The sequence below is a fragment of the Phodopus roborovskii genome, unplaced genomic scaffold, assembly GCF_943737965.1.
Source record: "Phodopus roborovskii unplaced genomic scaffold, PHOROB, whole genome shotgun sequence".
Taxonomy (NCBI): Eukaryota; Metazoa; Chordata; class Mammalia; order Rodentia; family Cricetidae; genus Phodopus; species Phodopus roborovskii.
In genome coordinates this window covers 24519262-24537567 of record NW_026126588.1, presented here as the reverse complement: position 1 = coordinate 24537567, position 18306 = coordinate 24519262, and the positions used below count along the sequence as shown (strand labels likewise).

At 51.5% G+C, this 18306-nt stretch overlaps 1 protein-coding gene across 1 annotated transcript; it reads right to left on the bottom strand.

Moving 5' to 3' along the window:
* Positions 1-13682: 13682 nt before the first annotated feature.
* Pou3f3 (POU class 3 homeobox 3) lies at positions 13683-15572 on the bottom strand. The gene is given in 2 exon segments (XM_051204240.1): positions 13683-15347; positions 15350-15572. Coding segments are annotated over 2 exon segments (1488 nt in total). The 5' UTR covers positions 15471-15572; the 3' UTR covers positions 13683-13980.
* Positions 15573-18306: the final 2734 nt, after the last annotated feature.

Here is an 18306-nt window from a genome sequence, read left to right as displayed (position 1 = left end):
TTGGCGACTTTACTACTTACTGTTATAGTTGAGGACTTCAAACTTGGTCAATATAATCAAGTGATTTTAAAACTCGGCCGCCTAAGGTTTTCACACCATCCCTCCCCTACACCCCCAGGAAGTTAGAAGGCCCGAGAGCATGTTTTAAGGAGTTGGTGCATATTCCTGGTCAGGGTTGAACTTGTTTCTATCGGTGAAGTTCATTGCTACTTCTGGTAAATCATGTAACTTTGACTTCTGATTCTGTCAAGTTATACAGAGTGTAATTGAGGGTGTCGGTTGCAACCAACTCGGTTTGGAAGTAGATTTGGGGCAAGGTGAGGGTACACGCACCCTCCTTCAGCATTCTGGTAATGGTGAAAACCTGAGGCCATTTAAAAGAACGAGCTGTTTTAACTTCTCCTTCAGATGGGATAATGCCTGCCCAGGGTGGGGGTGGGTGGGTGAGGGACAAGGGAGGTGCTGAAATCAAACAGCAAAGAAGAAAATAAAGACTTGGCACTGCGTGTTTTAGAGCTCTTTCTGCTCCCGTGGGCTGAAGTGGCTTTGGTGAGTCATACTCCAGGAACAGGGTGGCTGTCTGAAGAGGGGACTGCATCAGCAGAGGAGTTTATCCGTTTCAAGGCTACTGTGTGGATGGATGGGTTTGCGTCTTCCAGGAGACCACCTGCCACTTGCCACTTCCCTCTGTCTCTTTGCGAGCTTCTGGTTATCCCCAAGAAGAAATCCATGTTTGGTTGTGTGTGAGGGAGGGAATTAAATTGGGGGTCAAGTCCACAGTAAGAAAAGGGATGGGGGAGGGAAGAGACTTACAAAAAGGTCCTTCTTCCCCTAAGAAGCTGGCAAAGCTGAGCAGTTGAGCAGTTGGAGGGGTCAGATTAGCTTGTGTGCCACCTCTGCTCACAATGTCCTTGTCCTGGCTTCCTAGAGCATTGGGAATGTTCTGGGCAATGAGATTGAAGTCTATCTTGCTCAAGACATCTATCTGCCCAGCACCTCAGCTCCTGGGTGGAAGCCCATAGCACTAGCATGCATCTGGTTCTGCTGTACCTTCCAGGGTGGTGTGGACATAGAAGTCTAGGCTGTGTGGCCCACACTTGACCTGCTTGGGATTAGCAGGTCCTCCGATCAGCAGCAGTGACACTTTTGATTATTTCGGAGCACTGGGTGGCCTCTCCCCTTATGTGAAGCCCACGGACCTCCTCCTCACTTCTCTTATGTCAGAGTTAATTGCCAGGCAGTGGGGTGTCGCTCATGGTGGGATGGCCAAGAAATACTAGGGCAGGAAACAGGTAAGAGAAGAGGGTAGCCTGGAATTCTCTTTCTCTTTGATATCCAGAGGGTCCTGAAACTGAAACTTCCTTCGAATAAGTTGGTGGTTCCCCCAGGGACAACCCTTTTCTTCCTAGCCTGGGTTGCTGGCATCCTGAGTGGGAGTCTGAAAGTAAAACTAGTGGCAAGCTCACCCATGTGGCTCAGCTTAACAGAAGTGTCCAGTTCAGCAGCAAATGTCCTCTATTCCTAAGTGTCCTGAGAACAAACCCCCTGCCAATACCATGAAAGAGTGAACAAGGCAGGACTCCTCCAGCCTCCCTACCAATACCACGGTGGAGTAGGGCATGGCTTGGGAACAGGAGTGTGGGAAGCTAACAGTCAGTTTCTCTACCTGGAAATAGGCTTAGGATAGATTGGAGACCAGGAATAACCTGAGCCTAGGGAGACGGAGTGATGCTGGCCGGCCCTAGGACTGGTGCCTCTGTTGTTGAATCCACTTGTTCTGAGAGGTCTAGGATTCCGTGGTAGAGGACAGACCAGAGCTCTCTCCCAAAGGGACTGTGGCCTGAAAGGACCTATCAGGACACTGGGTGGGAGAGCCTGGGGTTTCTTCAACTTTGGGAATACACAGGTAAGGAGGAGAGCCCTCTTCTTTCAGATTAGGTCTCTTAAGGGTCAGAAAACCTATTAATTACTATTACACCTTCATCGGCCTCATAGGTGGCTCTTACACATTGTTCAGGAGACCAGCTAGCTGGGTGGGGGTTGGCCTGTCCCCCAAACCCAAGTACATAAAAACGAGTGTTTTCTAAGGAAAAATAAATAAATAAATAAATCTATAGCTTTAAAGATTTCCCTAGCTAGGACTCATCTACTTTTTAATCTGTGTGCCTTGCCTGCAACTGAAGCCAGCATCCTCTCTTTTTATTTTCTTTCTTTGTTGCATTTTAGGGGTGCTGTTTGCAGCTAGTTCCCCTGCCCCTGTCCTCACCTGACCTTTTGATCTTTACTTCTTCTTCTTCTTCCCCCCCCCCCTTTCTGGTCTCTTTTACTAGAAGATTTGACAAGAAAGGCACATTAAGTTTCATGAACTACGTTGGACAGATCAGCCAAAATGCATCTCGTTTGTATCTGGATATAGCCGAGGGTGGAATGCTGTGTCACTCACTGCCTCCTGAAACCTCACCAAGACTTTCTCACAGGCAGAAATTTCTAGAAAACCCTGCTGAGGCCGGCCATTCCTGGGGGTGGTGTCCAGAGCAGCCCAGGCCTGTGAGGAGAAGGGGAGGAGTCTTGAGGGTTAGAATGGGGTTCCTCTCCCTAAGTACCCCAGGGGAGCTGGGAGGCTCAGACTGGACAGGCGGAAGTCTTCTTAATGGGCTTCTGTTTGGGTTCAATTGGGAAAGGGGACACTTTTTTCTTTCCTTTTCTTTTTGAAGGGACAGTCACTGACAAGATTCCTTATCTGCTTGTCGAGCACTGAGCTCCAATTTGTAGCCCCTTAAAGTGCTGCTGCTACCCCAGACTGGAGGGGAATGGAGGGGAGTATGGGAGCTGAGCCTGGAGCTTTACTTCAAAGCCAGGAGTTTGTAAAGCTATGGTCTTTAAGGTGATTTGTCACAATCGTTTCTTTCTCTTTTTCTCTCACCTGCCCAGGGTAGATTTCTCTCAGCGCTAAAGCAGTGGCCAAATAATGGCTTGGAGATGCCCACCTAGTTTCTGTGGGACCTACCTCGTGGGAGGAAGGGATGGGACTGGCAGGGGATGGGTGGGGCTGGCGGGGGATGGGTGGGGGTGGGTAGGGGTGGGATGGGTGGGGGGCGATGACATCTTTTCCATACCAGTCTGCTCTTTCTTTACGAAGGCCATACTGAGTCAGACACCCACTTAACCCAAGGAGCCTTTCTCCATTTGTGAGCCTTCTTCCTCTTACTAAGCAGGGAGACTTGCTTCTCCAAATCAGGCTGCAACCCTCAACCTTACCAAGACAACCATGTTTCTCCCTGGGGCCTTGGGCCTCAGCCTTGCTGAGCTGCCTGGGAGATTGGCTAGAAACAAGTCCCCAAAAGGCCCAGGCACAATCATGCACCCAAGCCCCTACCGGCTTGTGGGATAACAGAGCTCTTAGACTGAGGCCCTGGGCAGCCAGACACACACCACTGACATCTTACCCCTGGCAGAAATGATCAACCTGCTCCATATCTTAGGAGCTGGGGATATGCCTGCTAGGTATGTGGTTTTTTGAAAGAGCTCTGGTAGCAGGTTTGCAGGAAGCCTTTGTTACAGCTTTGTTAGAGCTCTCCCAGGCCCTTCACTATCTTCTCCTTACCCCTGCAGAGGATAAGCTGCCTGGGGTCCACTGCCTGCTACAGATAGCATCCTACCAAATGCTTAGTCCTTCATTAAAATTTCTCCTCCAGGTCTGGACAGATACACATGGTTTGTGTGCCGGCCTTTGGGACCAGGCTCTTCATCCCCGTCCCTCAAGAGCAGACATCCTGAACGTGACCTCCTGATGCTGCTATATATTATGGCCCAGTAGCCTGATCCAGAAGTAAGCTCTCCTTGCATGGCACGGACAACTGGGATGGAGGCATGTGCACAGGGTTCAAAAGGGAGGAAGACACCTGACCTCACCTGGTAAGGACCATGACAGAAAGAGCTAGCTGACTGAGAGGATGCCAAGCTCTGTGCTACCTGGCTCACTCTTGCAAAACCTCAGCCAGGTTGCAGGGTTTGTGGGTACAATTGCTTTCCACTCTGCTGCCATAAGTATAAATCCTCCTTAGCCAGGGGTGCTGGGCTCTAAGCAGGATCCCCCGGTGGGTGCTCTGGCACACAGAGGGTAGAAATACCGTTTACATACATGCATACATACCAGCTTGCATGCACACTGTTCTGTATAGCTGCCCCACCCCCCACCCCAAGCCTTCCTATTCCATTTGTCTTCCTGCTTCCTTTCCAGGCCTTCCTACCTGCACACATAGTCACTGGGAGAAAAATCAAGTGTACGTTTTTTCCTCTCCCTGCAGATGGTATCTCTCTAAGGTTTAGGCATTCAACACTAGGACCCCTCAAGTTACCATTTATTTACTTATTTGTCCCCAGTCAACCCCGGTTTCTGGCAAGGGTGGTGGTGGTGGTGGAGATACAGAGGAAGTGGAGGCCTCATTCTCTGGGGGCTTTTGTTTCCCTGTGATGCCCTAGCTCACTCTCCAGAACAAAGGGGGTGAGGTAAGTGATTTCTGTTTTGGTCTCCTGGCCCCTTACTAGCACAGCTCCTCCGCAGGCTTCCTCTTTGACATCCCCAGGAGAGTGGGTGGGAGTGGGGATGGGTGGGGATGGGTGGGGGTCACTACTGGGGACCTTGCCGGCCCTTCCTCTTTGAGAAGCAGAAAACCCATCTCATGAGCTACCTGCTCAGTGCGTTTGGGCGCCTACCACTTCGACTCCCCCAAGACTGCCTAGTCAAGGCTGACAGCTACACACACCTCCCTTGTTAAAAGCATCAGGACAAGGGCTGGTGATTCATCTCAGAGGTAAAAGCGCTTAAAGGAACCCTCCCCCCAGGACACACACACACACACACACACACACACACACACCTCAAAGCTGGCTCCATCTCATAGTGCTTACCTAGCATTTGCAAGGCTCTGTGTTCTCTTCACCGCAGAAAACAAAAAACACATGGGACAGATATTAAACAGCTCTTGGTAGAGGTTAAAGGTCTCTCTCTCTCTCTCTCTCTCTCTCTCTCTCTCTCTCTCTCCTTCTCCCTCTCTCTCTCTCCCTCTCTCCCTCTGGGGTTGAGAATTTTTAAAAGCCCTTTTGGGTAGAAATCTTCAGGGGATAGAACATAGAAATTAGACTTGCTGGTGCAATTTTAAAATTTGAAAGACCTCTCTCCCTAAAAGAGCTCATTGAAAATGCCCTTAGAATCTATTTTGCTTGCCGACTGGCCTTTTTACCATGGTAAGTCAGGTGAGTCTCCAGGCAGAGCCACCAAGACTTTTATTTTCCTTGTGCTAGTTTTGGGGTACTGGTCCACTTTCTGGTGAGAGCTATTGAATTTTTCTTTAACTGTGCAGGTGGGTTTTCAGACTTGAAGTAAATGAAAGCTGACCCTTTCCCTGCCAGCCCATTATGTGAGTCCTTAGAACCTACCAGCTGACCTGGGTGGAAGAAGGAGCTTTGGCACTTTTCATTTCGGTGCTGACACAGGGGCCTTTGGAAACCACTATCTATTTTGTTTCAGTGTGCAAAGTTCAAGCCAGTGGTGCTGATGTGGGGCTCCATCTTCTGCTGAGAACCATTTCCGGAGGGTGCAACTCATTCCTGAGGTCTTGGAAGCAAAAATATCTCTCGTTCATTAAAGAAGGAGGAGGAGGGGGAGAAGGAGAAGAAGAAGAAGAAGAAGAAGAAGAAGGAATTAGATGCCTGTGCTTCCCTTATGCAGTGTCTGTGCCATCATTTGCCCCTTTTAAATTGTCTAGTTTGTTAGGGATTTACAAAGACACAGTCGCAGATATGTCCCATGCTTCAGTTTCTAGTCACTGAGTGGCATAGAGAATTTACACTCGATTCTGCCTTCCCCTGGACTGTTGGGGAACCACATGGAGGAAAGCCCAAATTAGAAAGGTCAGCCTTGTGCCCCAAGTAAGTGACATAGCCACACCTGCTTCCTGGTCCCTCTAAGGAGGAAGCCATCCAATCAGTGCATCCCACACAGCCCCCCCCCAAGTCTGGAAACTGAGTTTCAAGGAGTGTATTCGTAACCAATCCCAGTTATTTAAATTTTCATTGTGTCCCCACGGAAAGTATACATGCAGAAGGTAACATTAACTCACTTCCCCACCCCCCAGCCACTCCACTGATGTCCAACTCACAACTGAAGAGTCAAAGAGGTATTTTAGAAGGTCATTTCATAGCGTTTGATATATCCACAGGCACTAGCTACTTCCCCCCCAACCCCTTTCAGGAAACAGGGAAACTGCTCTCTTCTTTTCAAAAAAAGCTAACAATGTTTCCAAAGTAGAAGGAAAATCACCGAGGTCCATTTAGTGACTTACATACAGAATGTGGCTTGTCTGGGGAAACTATATTTGTAAATAAACAGCTCACTGTTCATTGTGCATTTTTTAATTCCAAGGGGGGGGGGAGAAGGAGCCTGTTAACACATCCTAGAATAGAGGGTAATTCACTTCCCTTTTGTCTCCCTTAAGTCGGGATGCATCCAGTCAGTTGTAAGGTCTCCCACTTCTGCCTGCTAGGATGACCTGGGGACATGCCACTTCTCAAGTTTCCAGTTTGCAAATTTTTAAGGGCTGGTTCTCTATTAATATTACCAGAGCCTAGTGAATGTGTGTGTGTGTGTGTGTGTGTGTGTGTGTGACATTTGCCACTGTTTTATCTAAAGCTAAGCCCCTCCACATTTTGTGAGTTTAGAAGCAAAGTTAGTGTGCATCTTCCCTGGCAGGACACTGGTACACACTAGCTCATTGGCATTCTGTCAGCTCCCGAGCCACAGGGCATGGTAGGCTTGGAGCTCCCCAGTGTCCCAGCTGAGACCCTGCCGGTGCTTCGGGAGATAAATTACACAAATTCTGGCAACAGGCTGGCCACCTCGGTGTCCTGTGGCCTGGTCCAAGTGTCCAGGGATACTCAAGAATTCCACACTGAGAAAGACATGTGTGGGCTCCAAAGGCCCAAAACTTCCACAGGGCATCAAACCCTGACCCCTGCTGCTACACAGTGCCAGCAGCCAAGGCTTTGACACACTCCTAAACAACAAGGTCTGCCTGCACAGGGTCAGTCTTCCCTGACTGTTTCCCCCTCCACTTTTGGAACGATGCAGAGAAGTTGCTGGGAACCCTGTTCTGAAGCAAAGCATCACTCTTCACGCCCGGCATCCTGTGGAAGAGGAGCGAAGTTTGCACTTTGAATACAATAAATCTCAAGCTCTAGTCCGAGGCCTGGGCCACAGTCTTTGAAGACCCAGGGGGTCAAGAGTCTTTACTTTGTCCTGGGCCCCAGGCTCCAGGACTCCAGAGCAGCTGGGAGGAGAATTTCTGGGAAAGTCCGGGTCAGCGAGGCCCTGAATTGAACCCTCTATCGAGCGAGCGAGCAGGAGGCAGGAGGCGACTCACGACCCCACAACAGAAAATCCAAGAACAACAGACGTTCCTATTTTACTTTCCACATGCCGGACAAAAAAAAAAGTGATAGCCAGTCCTTCAAACTTAAGGCCGCCAGAGCCTTCAAAAACTCCTTCAACCTTTCACAGAAACTTCCAGAACTTTTCCTGCCTGCACTCTCTTTTTCTCAGGCTTCCTTTAAGCCAGTGGGCTTGTGGATTACTTCCTCAACTGCCACAGTCCCTGCGGTGCCCAAGGCCTGAGGATCTGCACAATAGCAATCATACTGCGTTGGGGAAGAACTAGAGAAAAGAGTAGAAATGTTGATGAAAGGGGGCATTTCAAAAGGTTTCAGTTATCAGTAACCTCGACAGACAGCTCCATTTAAAAAAAAAAAAAAAGAAGAAAATTTACTACTGTTCTTGAAAGCCGTTATTTTTTTTCTTTTTCTTTTTTTTTTTTTTTACATCGCTTTTAGGAAGATAGATGAACAAAACATCACGTTTCAAGCCATTTTGATCTGTAATTAAATGGCAGGATCGGTTTGTATTCTCCTACGGCTTTTACAGAAGTTGCAGTGATCCAAAGTCGGGTTGCTGTGTCAGAGTGGCATTTTTATTAATGAGAATACAAAAAGCTTGCATATTCTTAGCCCGGCTTGAATTTAGTTGCTAGGCAACCGGTGTATGGTAATTCATCCGCGAAATTTAAATCTTTGAGAAAGGATCCTGCGTTTTGCTGAATGGTCTCCACGAGGAAAACAACTTGTGGGACTCGCAGCAGCTGCCACCATTCGACTACCGGGGCCTTGCTGGGTTGAGTCCGGACCCGGCTGCCCCACCGCCACCGCCACCACCCCGTCTCGACTTGCAGCGAATCCCTCCCTCAGGGAGAGGAGCAGGCTCTTTGGCTGCCAACTGCCTCTGCCCCTCCCGCTCGCCTCTGGTGCTCACTGGTTTTCACCCGAGGCAAGCCTTCACCTGACTAGGTCGGCAGAACGTATCCCTGGGGCTTCCCAGTGCAGACCTGAGTATGAATTTCCCCATCCCTTCCCTTTACACACACACACACACACACACACACACACACACACACACACACACACGGAGGGGCGGCCAGGAGAATGTCTGTTGCCCTCTTCCCAGACCCCTCTGAGGTCACTTCCAGAGCCCACTCTTCCTCGAGGAAAAGCGGGCTCATCAAGAACGCAGCCCACAGCCCACCAGAAGGCCAGGCCGCCGCCGCTGGCCGGCAGTGACATCATAGGCTCCTGCTCGCCAAGTTCGCGCCCACATTTTAGGATACAGGAACAAACACGGATGTGAAATCAAGAATGAAAGAGAGAGTAATCTAATTAATAGGCCATGAGCCAGGCTAACAAAATCAAAGAATCTGATTACACAAGTACCCCTCTTGCTATCTGCGCCTCCCCCCACCCCCTGCTCTTCCAGACTCCTTGCTATTTCCTTCCCTAGGCTGGAAAGTTCAGGAGGTAAACACAGAGCCCACTGATTTCCTTATTGAAATCAAGATCAAGCCTATCCTGGGGCTCCCGCAGCCAGGAGGTCACATGGGTGACCTTCAGGCCCTGGGACTAGGAACCCCGAGGAATTGAGATGGCCATTCAAGCAAAGCAACCGAAAGCAGAGAACCCTGGCTGGTCCAGTGAACCAACGGGCTCCCTACTCTCTCACGCACCACTGCTAATAACAACACCTGCACTGATTGCTTCTGCCCTCTGTAGCGGGACGGGAGAAGGGGTGGGGGTGGGCGGCTCCACCCTCGGTCGTTTTAAAAGGGGCTAAGCATTTCGGTTGTTGTTAAGCCTGCCACTTTTCTTCTCTGTCACCTGCTCGGGATCACTGAAAGACTCGAACTCTTATCTGCCTTCGTCTTTTTCCCCAACACAGAAAGGCAGGCGCCCCTAGCCAGGTGTTGGGTGGAGTTTCTCATTGAAACACAGCACTGCTTCGGATAGGTATAGTACCAGCCTTGTGCACTTGGGGGGGGGAGGACGATGTTCTTTAATATCCTTGCATTTTTAAGAGGGGGTTAAAAAGCTGGCCCACATTCTAAATAACTAATTTCAAGCCTATATATACCTAGCACCAACAATACCTGTTGCATTTATTTCAGAGTTGATTAATTACCCTGGAACTTGGGCAAACTGAACTCCATGTGGAGAGAATGTTTGTTCCTCCAATTTAGTCCTGAAAGCTACAAGTTATTGATGGCTCTTACTCTATTTACATACAAATTGGTGCAAATATGCCCATCTCTTTAAATGCATTTTGTATAGATATATATAAAAGTGTCATTTTTGATTTAGCTTGAAGACGTTGATCATTTATTACAAAAATAAACGAATAAATACAACAATATATTGTTGCTTCCAACAGGATAAATACTTTACAAATATATAATTTAAAAAAGCAAATTTAATTGTTAGAACCATTTAAAACATCACACTCATCGATAAAACTATGAAGAGTATATACTGCATTTGATATAAGAACCAATTAATCTCTGAATGTTGAAAACCCATTCGTACAGAACAGATCTTGAGCATGGTACTTAGGGAACAGGAGAGAGAGGCCACGGGAAAGCCAAGGGACTCTCGAAGATCAATAATGGACAGTTCCTTTTTTTTTTTTTTTTTTTTTTTTTTTTTTTTTTTAAGAAGAGAGAAATAATCCTTGGCTGATACTAAGGAGGGAGGATAAATGCAGAGCACACAACGGCAAAGTGGCTTATATTTTTAAATACACATTGAGTTATTTATTGTAGAAAATTGTCAGGGAAAGATGATTGGGGGATGAAGTGATGATCAAGGCTTGGATAAAATGACCGAAGAGCTGCACTCCACTGTAACTACCGAATGGGCCTAGTCCGAAACTAGCCAGGCTGATGGGACAGAACTTTTATCACTTTCCTTTGGAAAGTTGGAAGGGGAGGAGTGGGGGGGGACTGAAATGGAGAAAACAAATGGGTGGTTTGTGAGGCACAACACATTTCTGCTGCAAAAGAATACAATGACCAAATTCATTAAAGAGACCTGGTGATAAATAATATTTTCATTATTTACACGTGTAACAACATGAGCCTCAGCACAAAAAAACTTCTCACTTTATGTCTTCTCTTTTGGGTCTCAACCGTGAATTTCATCTTGCAAATACATTCAAAGGATTGACTTAAAAAAAAAAAGTGCAAGCGCCAGCTTTACTTTACAGAATGCAAAATGACAAACTGCCTTGCATGTCCAGCTTCATCACCCCTAAGTAAGAGCTTCTTCCAAAATAATCAGCAAAGGTTGCTTTTTAATTGAAAACAGTGTAAAATAATAATAATAAAAAAATCTAATGATAGCTCCCCTATTCTCCTTCAGCTAAATCAAGTAAGTAGATACCTCCTGAAAATTTAAATAGGCCCATTCCCCCATCTAATCAAGCACCACTATTCCAAGAGGAAAACAAAACACCCCCCCCAAACAAAAACCCTCTAGATTCCTCTCACATACGGTTGGTGTGCACCACTTACAAACAACCTGTCCTATTCCCAGTTTCCAGCCATGCCTTCTTGGCTTACCCTTAGAGTCTCTCATACAAAACCCAACAACAGCAACAAAAACACCAAAAGGAAAATTATGACGACCCTCACTCCACGCCCCCCAATCCAAGTTGTTCCTAAGGGAGGGTAATAACAGTAGCAGGAGAATCAGAAATCAAGAAACGTAGAGAAAAGTAAAATGCAGTTTCTTATCTACACACCCCCTCCTCTGTTTAATAAGTATGGCCCTTTTCAGATTTTACATATCAGAATGATTGTGATTTTTTTTTTTTAAAGTACAATCTAGTGTCTTAGATAATGAAACCCAATACATGGCCGTTTGGCTAGGCTTGATTTCTGCCATAGGGTTTGTCTAGGAGAAATAACTGTTCCTTACTCTCATAGTTCCATACTCCCCCAATCTATATGGGGATGGGGAAGCCAGTGAAGGGGGCAAAACTAGGCAGATAGTGAGTGCTAGCTGAGTGAGATTGGGGGAAACTCTCCTGTAAAATCACTGCTTTCATATTCCCTCAGCACTTAAAAAAAAAAAAAAATACATACAACACAGCCAAGCAGAGCCTTTCTCATCTTTACGACTCATAACCCCAAGGTACTACATTTCCATTTTTCCATGTTGTAAATATTGATACATTAACTTGACAAATGCGACCACTCTGCAAGGTCTTATCTAAAAAGTGGCCTAAAAAGCCCTCAGCACTGGCAAAGATGAGGAGGACCCATGCTTCCGGAGGACCAAGCCACAGACGTGGGCAGCCTCGAGTCTGAGAGGGCACTGCGCTGTCTTTCTCTCATAAAAGGAGTAAGAAGAAAAAAAAAAAAAAGAAAGAAAGAAAGAAAGAAAGAAAAAAGCAACCATAACCTTAATACCGAAATGCAATCACATATAGGTGTCATTGGGGAGTAAATGAAGTCAAAATATTTCAATGACTTATAAGCTATCCTTTACAACTATTGATCTTCGGGGGGGAGAGGGAGAAAAGAAAGAAACAGGGATATATTGGAGGGTAAGAAGATTTTAAAAACAGAGAGGTTGAAGTAAGAGGGGCTGTGTTTACCATGACTGACCGGTGGGTCCTTTTCAGTGGTGATGTAGCTCAATTATGCAATTCAAAACAGGCACCTTCAAGAAACTGGCTAGTAGTTACAGATCACTCAGCAAAAACACTAGAGATACCCACTGAAACTAAGGGCAAGGAAAATATTGTGAAATCTATGGACCAACAAGGAGTGAACAACCATTTTTGCTAAAGCACAGATGTTTCCAGCAATCCTAGCCTGTTCTGGAAGTTTCCAAACACACCTTTCAGTGGGGAACCTCTGCTCCCTTAATGCTATTTCCTAGGGAATCTGCATTAGTAAAAAAATATTTCCTAGAGAACTCTTTTCTTTCCACACAGCGTTGATGCATCAGACACAGACTATTTCATTCTAACAAATTTATTTTCTCAATCAGCTCTTACGGAATCACTACTCAAATTAAATTACAATCAAAGGATCACATCAAAAGATACCCTTATTACCTAACAACTGTCCATATTTTCATTTCATTTTGATTTGTGCTCGTCTGAAAAAAACACGTAATACAAGATCTGGGGAAAAATAAATTACCGTTTTGCAGCAGTTCATAAGTATTCTGAATAAAATATTAAAAGAAGTCATTTAATGAAAATATAAAGCAAATATTTTTTTTTAGATCAACAACGGATCTAACGATTCTATATTGCCGTCATTTGAAAAGTCTGTTTATTAAAACCTACCAAAAACACTGCTTGGAAATGGCAGTATTACATAATCACACCCGCAGCACCCCATTCAATCAAAGTTGGCAACGGATTGAGGGCAGAAGTCAAGGGAAGTGCGGGGGCGGGTGCTGTCTTTCCATACCCTTTTATCGGAGTCAGTCCAGAAATAAAAAATAAAAAAATGTTAATAAAAAAAATATTAGCGGTGGAATCTTTAGGCATGGTCCACCCCCCCGAGTGGCAGTCGACAAAGCCCGGGTTCGGTGGCGGTGGCCTGGCCTCTCTGGGCGGTCTCAAAGGCTGGGCCCTGGCCCCCCGCTGCTGTGCCCTCTCCGCTGGCGGCAGGAAGCGCCTCGCTTGCCTTTAGCCTCGCCCGGGCCCGGGCTCTTTTCGCGCGCTGCGCTGCTTTTATTTCCAAGGTTACTGCGAAGATGCTTTCTTTTGGCTTTCCTATTCAGTCTGTGAACTTCAGAAATTGTGAATCTTCATTCCCCACCCCCTTCCTTCCCGTTTCATTGTTGATTCATTTGTTACCCCCAAAGACTTTAATATGGCCAGGAAAAACACTGTTCTGGAGCAGCAGCAGAGTCAGACCTGCATGAAACGTGGTGTGTCTTTCTTTTCAGGTCGCTCCCAGTAAAGTTTCCACTGATCTTTTTAGGCAGCCCTTTTGGAAGAAGTGGGGGGGGGGTTGGGGGGGCGTGGGGTGTCTCTCTTGTCTCAGAGGAGAGGAGGAAGCAGGTGTTTGTTCTCCACTGACTTCTTGAAGGACATCTCCGGGTGGACAGTACCTCAAGATTGGGTGCAATCTTCAACCTTTTCTCAAAAACAGAAACCAAACACCACCAGAGTATAAACGAGATGTCCCGGTCGCCCCCTTTCTCCTCTTCCGGCTTTGTTTGTTATATATGCATATAAAACAGTCTTGGTGTTTATTATGCTTTGAAAAAAATTGTTTTTTTTTTTTTTTTTTGGTCCCTCCTTCCTTGGACTTCAAAAAGAGTCTCCTCGGTCGGTGTCTCCCGTTGTTCTACCCGCTCTTAGGGCCTTGGCACTCCTGTCTTTGGGCGGAGGGGAGGCAGCCGAGACGCACTGGCCCGGGGCAGGTGCTGGCTGGGTCTGCGCAGCGGCGGCGGCGGCGGCGGCAGCGGCGGTTCTTGGCGGCGGCTCGGAGACGGCGGCGGCGGCGGCGGCGGTGCTGACAGCGGCTGCGGAGGTGGTGGCGGCGGCCCTCTTCGCGCTGCGCCCCTCCCGGGCCTTCACTGCACGCTGGTCTGCAGCCCGTGGTGCGGTGGCGGAGTGTCGGCGCTCACGGTACCCACCTGCGAGTAGACATCGTCCGGCGTCTGCTGCTGGATGCCCGGGGGCGTCATGCGTTTCTCTTTCTGGCGCCGGTTGCAGAACCAGACCCGCACGACCTCCTTTTCCAGCTGCAGGCTGTCGGCCAGGTTAGTGATCTCCTGCGCCGAGGGTTTAGGGCACTTGAGGAAGTGGCTCTCGAGCGCGCCTTTGACGCTCACCTCGATGGAGGTCCGCTTCTTGCGCTTGCGGCCCTGGGCCGCGATCTTGTCGATGCTGGTGGGGCTGCCGGTGCTCGAGTCCGCCTCTTCCAGCCACTTGTTCAGCAGCGGCTTGAGCTTGCACATGTTCTTGAAACTGAGCTGCAGGGCCTCGAAGCGGCATATGGTGGTCTGCGAGAACACATTGCCGTAGAGCGTGCCCAGAGCCAGCCCCACGTCGGCCTGGGTGAAGCCCAGCTTGATGCGTCGCTGCTTGAACTGCTTGGCGAATTGTTCCAGGTCGTCAGACGTCGGCGTGTCCTCGTCCGAGTGCGGGTCGTGGCTGTTGAGTCCCGGCCCCGCGCCGCCGCCGCCGTGATGCGGGGGTCCTTGCGCGTGGTGCGGGTGCGGCGGGTGCGGGTGGGAATGGTGGTGATGATGGTGGTGATGCTCCGCCAGCTCGGGCGTGTCCCCGCGCACCAGCCCCGGGTGAACGAGGCTCTGGGCTCCACCACCCGCGCCGCCACCGCCGCCTCCGGGCCCCGGGGGCGCGCTCAGCATGCCGTTCACCGTGAAGCCTCCGGGCTGAGAGTAGAGCAGACTCTGCGGCGGCGGCTGCTGGCCGCCGGCCATAGACGGGAGGTGAGCGGCGGCCGCGGCGGCGGCGGCGGCGGCGGCGGCGGCGGCAGCGGCCCCCCAGCCCCCAGGGTGGCCCTGGTGCGGGGGTGGCGGCGGGGGCCCGAGATGCGGAGGCCCACGGTGGTGCAGCGCGGTGCCGGCGTGCAGGTCTTCGCGCCCAGCGCCACCCTTCACGTCGGGTCCCTGCGGCGGCGGCGGCGGCGGCTGTGGCGGCTGCTGTGGACTACCGGCCATGCCCACCGCGCTGCCCGACCACGGCGAGCTGGCTTCCACGGCGGCGGCGGCGGCGGCGGCGGCGGCGGCGGCAGCGTGGGGCAGGGCGGTGACCCACTGGTGCGCGTGGCTCAGCATATGGCCGCCGTTGCTGGCGGCCATGGCCCCCTGCATGAAGTCGCTCTGGACCATCTTGACCGAGGACGGGTCCCCCCGGTAGGCGCCCGAGGTCACGGCGGCGCTCCCGGGCTGCATGCCCCCGCCGCCGCCCCCGCCCCGCCGCCGCCGCCGCCGCCCCCTCCGCCGCCGCCCGCCCCGGCAGCGTCCGAGTGCACAATGGAGCCGGCCGTGAGCAGGCTGTTCCCCGGCAGGTAGGGGTTAGAAGCCGCCGTGGCCATGCCGCTCCGCTCCCGCCACCCCACCGCCGCCACCACCGCCGCCGCCGCAGCAGCAGCCGCGGCCGCCGCCGCCGCCGCCGCCGCCGCGCCCCCCCGCCTCCCGCCTCCTCCCCCCGCTCCTCCTCCCCCGCCCCGGGTCCCCGCCGCCTTCGCCGCCGCCTCCTCCGCCGCCTCCGCCCCCGCCGCCGCCGCCGCCGCCGCCGCGGCCCGGGGCTGCAGCTGCAAGGCCGCTCGGCAGGGCGCGGGGGTCGCGGGCGGGCCTCGGTCAGCAGCAGCAGCAGCAGCCGCAGCAGCCGCAGCAGGAGCAGCAGGAGCAGCGCCCTGGGGAGGGGGGATCGCTTCTCAGGGTGAGCTCCGTGGCCAGCCCTTTCGGGGGGGGTCGTGGTCTCCCCCCCTGGCCGGGAGCAATCGGCTCGCTACTGCAAGGCTCGCCCAGTGGGGCGGAGACCCGTACTTCGGGCGCTCTCTCCGGGCGCGAGGGCTCCGGCTGTTCCTCCTGTCCTCGTCCTCGGGCGGGTGCGGACTCTGCCCCGGCGCGGGGCTCTGTCCACCTGCTAAGCAAAGGTTTCACGCGAGACAACAAAGGACGAAGCGGTTCCTTTCTTCCTCGGCCAAATTGTGGGTGGCCAGCAGTCGGGTCGCTCCTCGCTGGTCCGCTGGCTTCTCAGCTTTTCAGCAGCACATTTCACTGTTTCCCCTTAGCATAGTAAAACTTTTCTGGTCCTTACAGGCGTGGTGGATAATACTGGCGGCTGAGCGTCTGCGGAGTGGGGAGGCTGGCTCCTGTTCTCCCCCTCCGGTCCTCTCCTTTCAAGTTTTGTTCTGTCCTAGGAAAACTTCTTGCGATGGTGCATTTCTCTGAAGTTGCTATTGCCGGAGCTCTTGGGTGTCTCTGAAACAAGAGTCCCTTTTCACTTTCCTCGCAACAGTCACGGCCTGGTGAGACATCTTTCCTTTTGGGCAGAAATTAGGAAACAAATATAACAAGGCAAAAACCGAACAGGAAAAAAAAAAATGTCGAATTGCTCTGTTACCTTGTTGCTGAAGGTTGGGGTTGGTGTTTTATTTTTTCCCCCGCAGTTGTCTGGAGAAGGAGGAAGAAAAGGAAGAAGAAGAATGCATTGGTGGAGATGGAGATGTGTGTGTGCATACAGGGATCCTTGAAACACAACCAACTCCTGTGGGCACGTTGTACCGCTCCTAGAGTGCCCGGTGGCGGGCGCGGGCGCGGGCGTGCCGGGGCAGAGTTGCAGCCGCCGGAGCTAGCTCTGCGCCCGGTTTTCTCTTTCTCCCTGTCGACTCACTTCCCCTCTCCCTCTCTCTCCCTCTCTCGAGCGCCCGCTCTCGCTAGGATCTGACAGTTCGCTCTCCGTCCCTCCCTCTCAGAGCAGGGACTGTCGAATGTTTACCCTCCGCCGCAAGCGCGCACCCACCACCACACTTTCCCAAATACAAGGAAGTCGAGCACCAGGGCCCCCGCTGATTGGCTACCCGCTGGGTGATTGGCAGGCCTGGAATGACTGGCTTAGGACGCGCGGCCCCCCTTCCGGCCGTTCCGATTGGTTGCTTTTTAATTTAGGCAGAGCGTCGTAGAAGCTGGAAATCTGTCGGTCTCCCCCCCCTTCTCCCAGTCTCCCTCCCCCGCGCCACTTTCCCCTCCCCCTCCCCCGCCGCCCCCGTCCTTCCCCCCCCCACACTCCGCCCCTTCGCCACATCTTAACTCTTAGTGTCCGGCCCAAACGTCTGCTTTCCCTCTGCAGCTCCCTGCCTTCGCGATTGGTCTGAGAGGTTGGGAAGAAAGGGGAAGAGAAAAGAAGGGGGCGGGAGAGAAGGGATGGGGGGTTAGAAGGAAAACGAAGAGGGGTGAAATCGCGAAAAATAGCCGTCTACCCATTCTACCTAGACTGCGTTGCGCTGCACCCCCCCACCCCCACCCCACGCCAGAGATTTGTAACGCGCGCGCCACGGATGTACGGTTCAAGCTAATACCTATAGACAGACGTGTCCCCAATGGTTTCAAAGTTTCCTCTTTCCTTCCCTCGCGAGCCCCCGTCTCCGTCTTGCCGGAGATCCGGTGGCCAAGCTTCTTGGAAATCCGCCACTGCAACTTTGTGCAGCCGCCGCACGCTGGCGGCGACCCTCTTTGTTTAAGTTCTCGGATGCCATCATCTGGGAAACCTGCAGCCCTGTACCAGCGCGGGGCCCGCGCGTGCGAGACCGACCGCTTGCTGCGGCTGCTCGCTCTCCCCCCCCCCCGCTTCTCCCTCCTTTCTTCCCTCCCACCCTCCTCTGGGATGCTTGCAAGTAGCTTGCGTGCCCTTGTGAGTTTGGAGGGTGCCGGTCAACGAAGCCACTCGAGGTGTTTGAAAGACAATCAGCCCGACCGTTCCCCTAGATTCATCGTAAGTGTATTCGGTGTTTTCGACCCCTATGCCTTTAGAATGCAGTGACGGCTGCAGCTTGCCCAGAGAGGACTTGGGTCCTCTAGCCGCGCCCTCCCCCCTCTCCAGCTTCACTGCTGTCTCTGTGTGTGTGTGTGTGTGTGTGTGTGTGTGTGTGTGTGTGTGTGTGTGTGTTGGTGGTGGTGGTGCTTTACTCGCTTGCTAATCTTGGGCATGGCTTTATTTTCTTCCTTTTTCGGGTCTCACGTTTGCGCGATGGCTGTGACCGCTGGCGACAAGTGCTTTCTCAGCCGCAACCCAGCCGAAAGAGTTAAGGGGGCCGGGAAGGGGAGTGAGCCCGGTAGGCGGGAGAAGCCGGAGGGGGGGGCGATGCGCGCAGGGCGGGTGGGGGGGGACGCGGCCAAGCGGAAACGCCGCACAGAGGAACCTCAGCG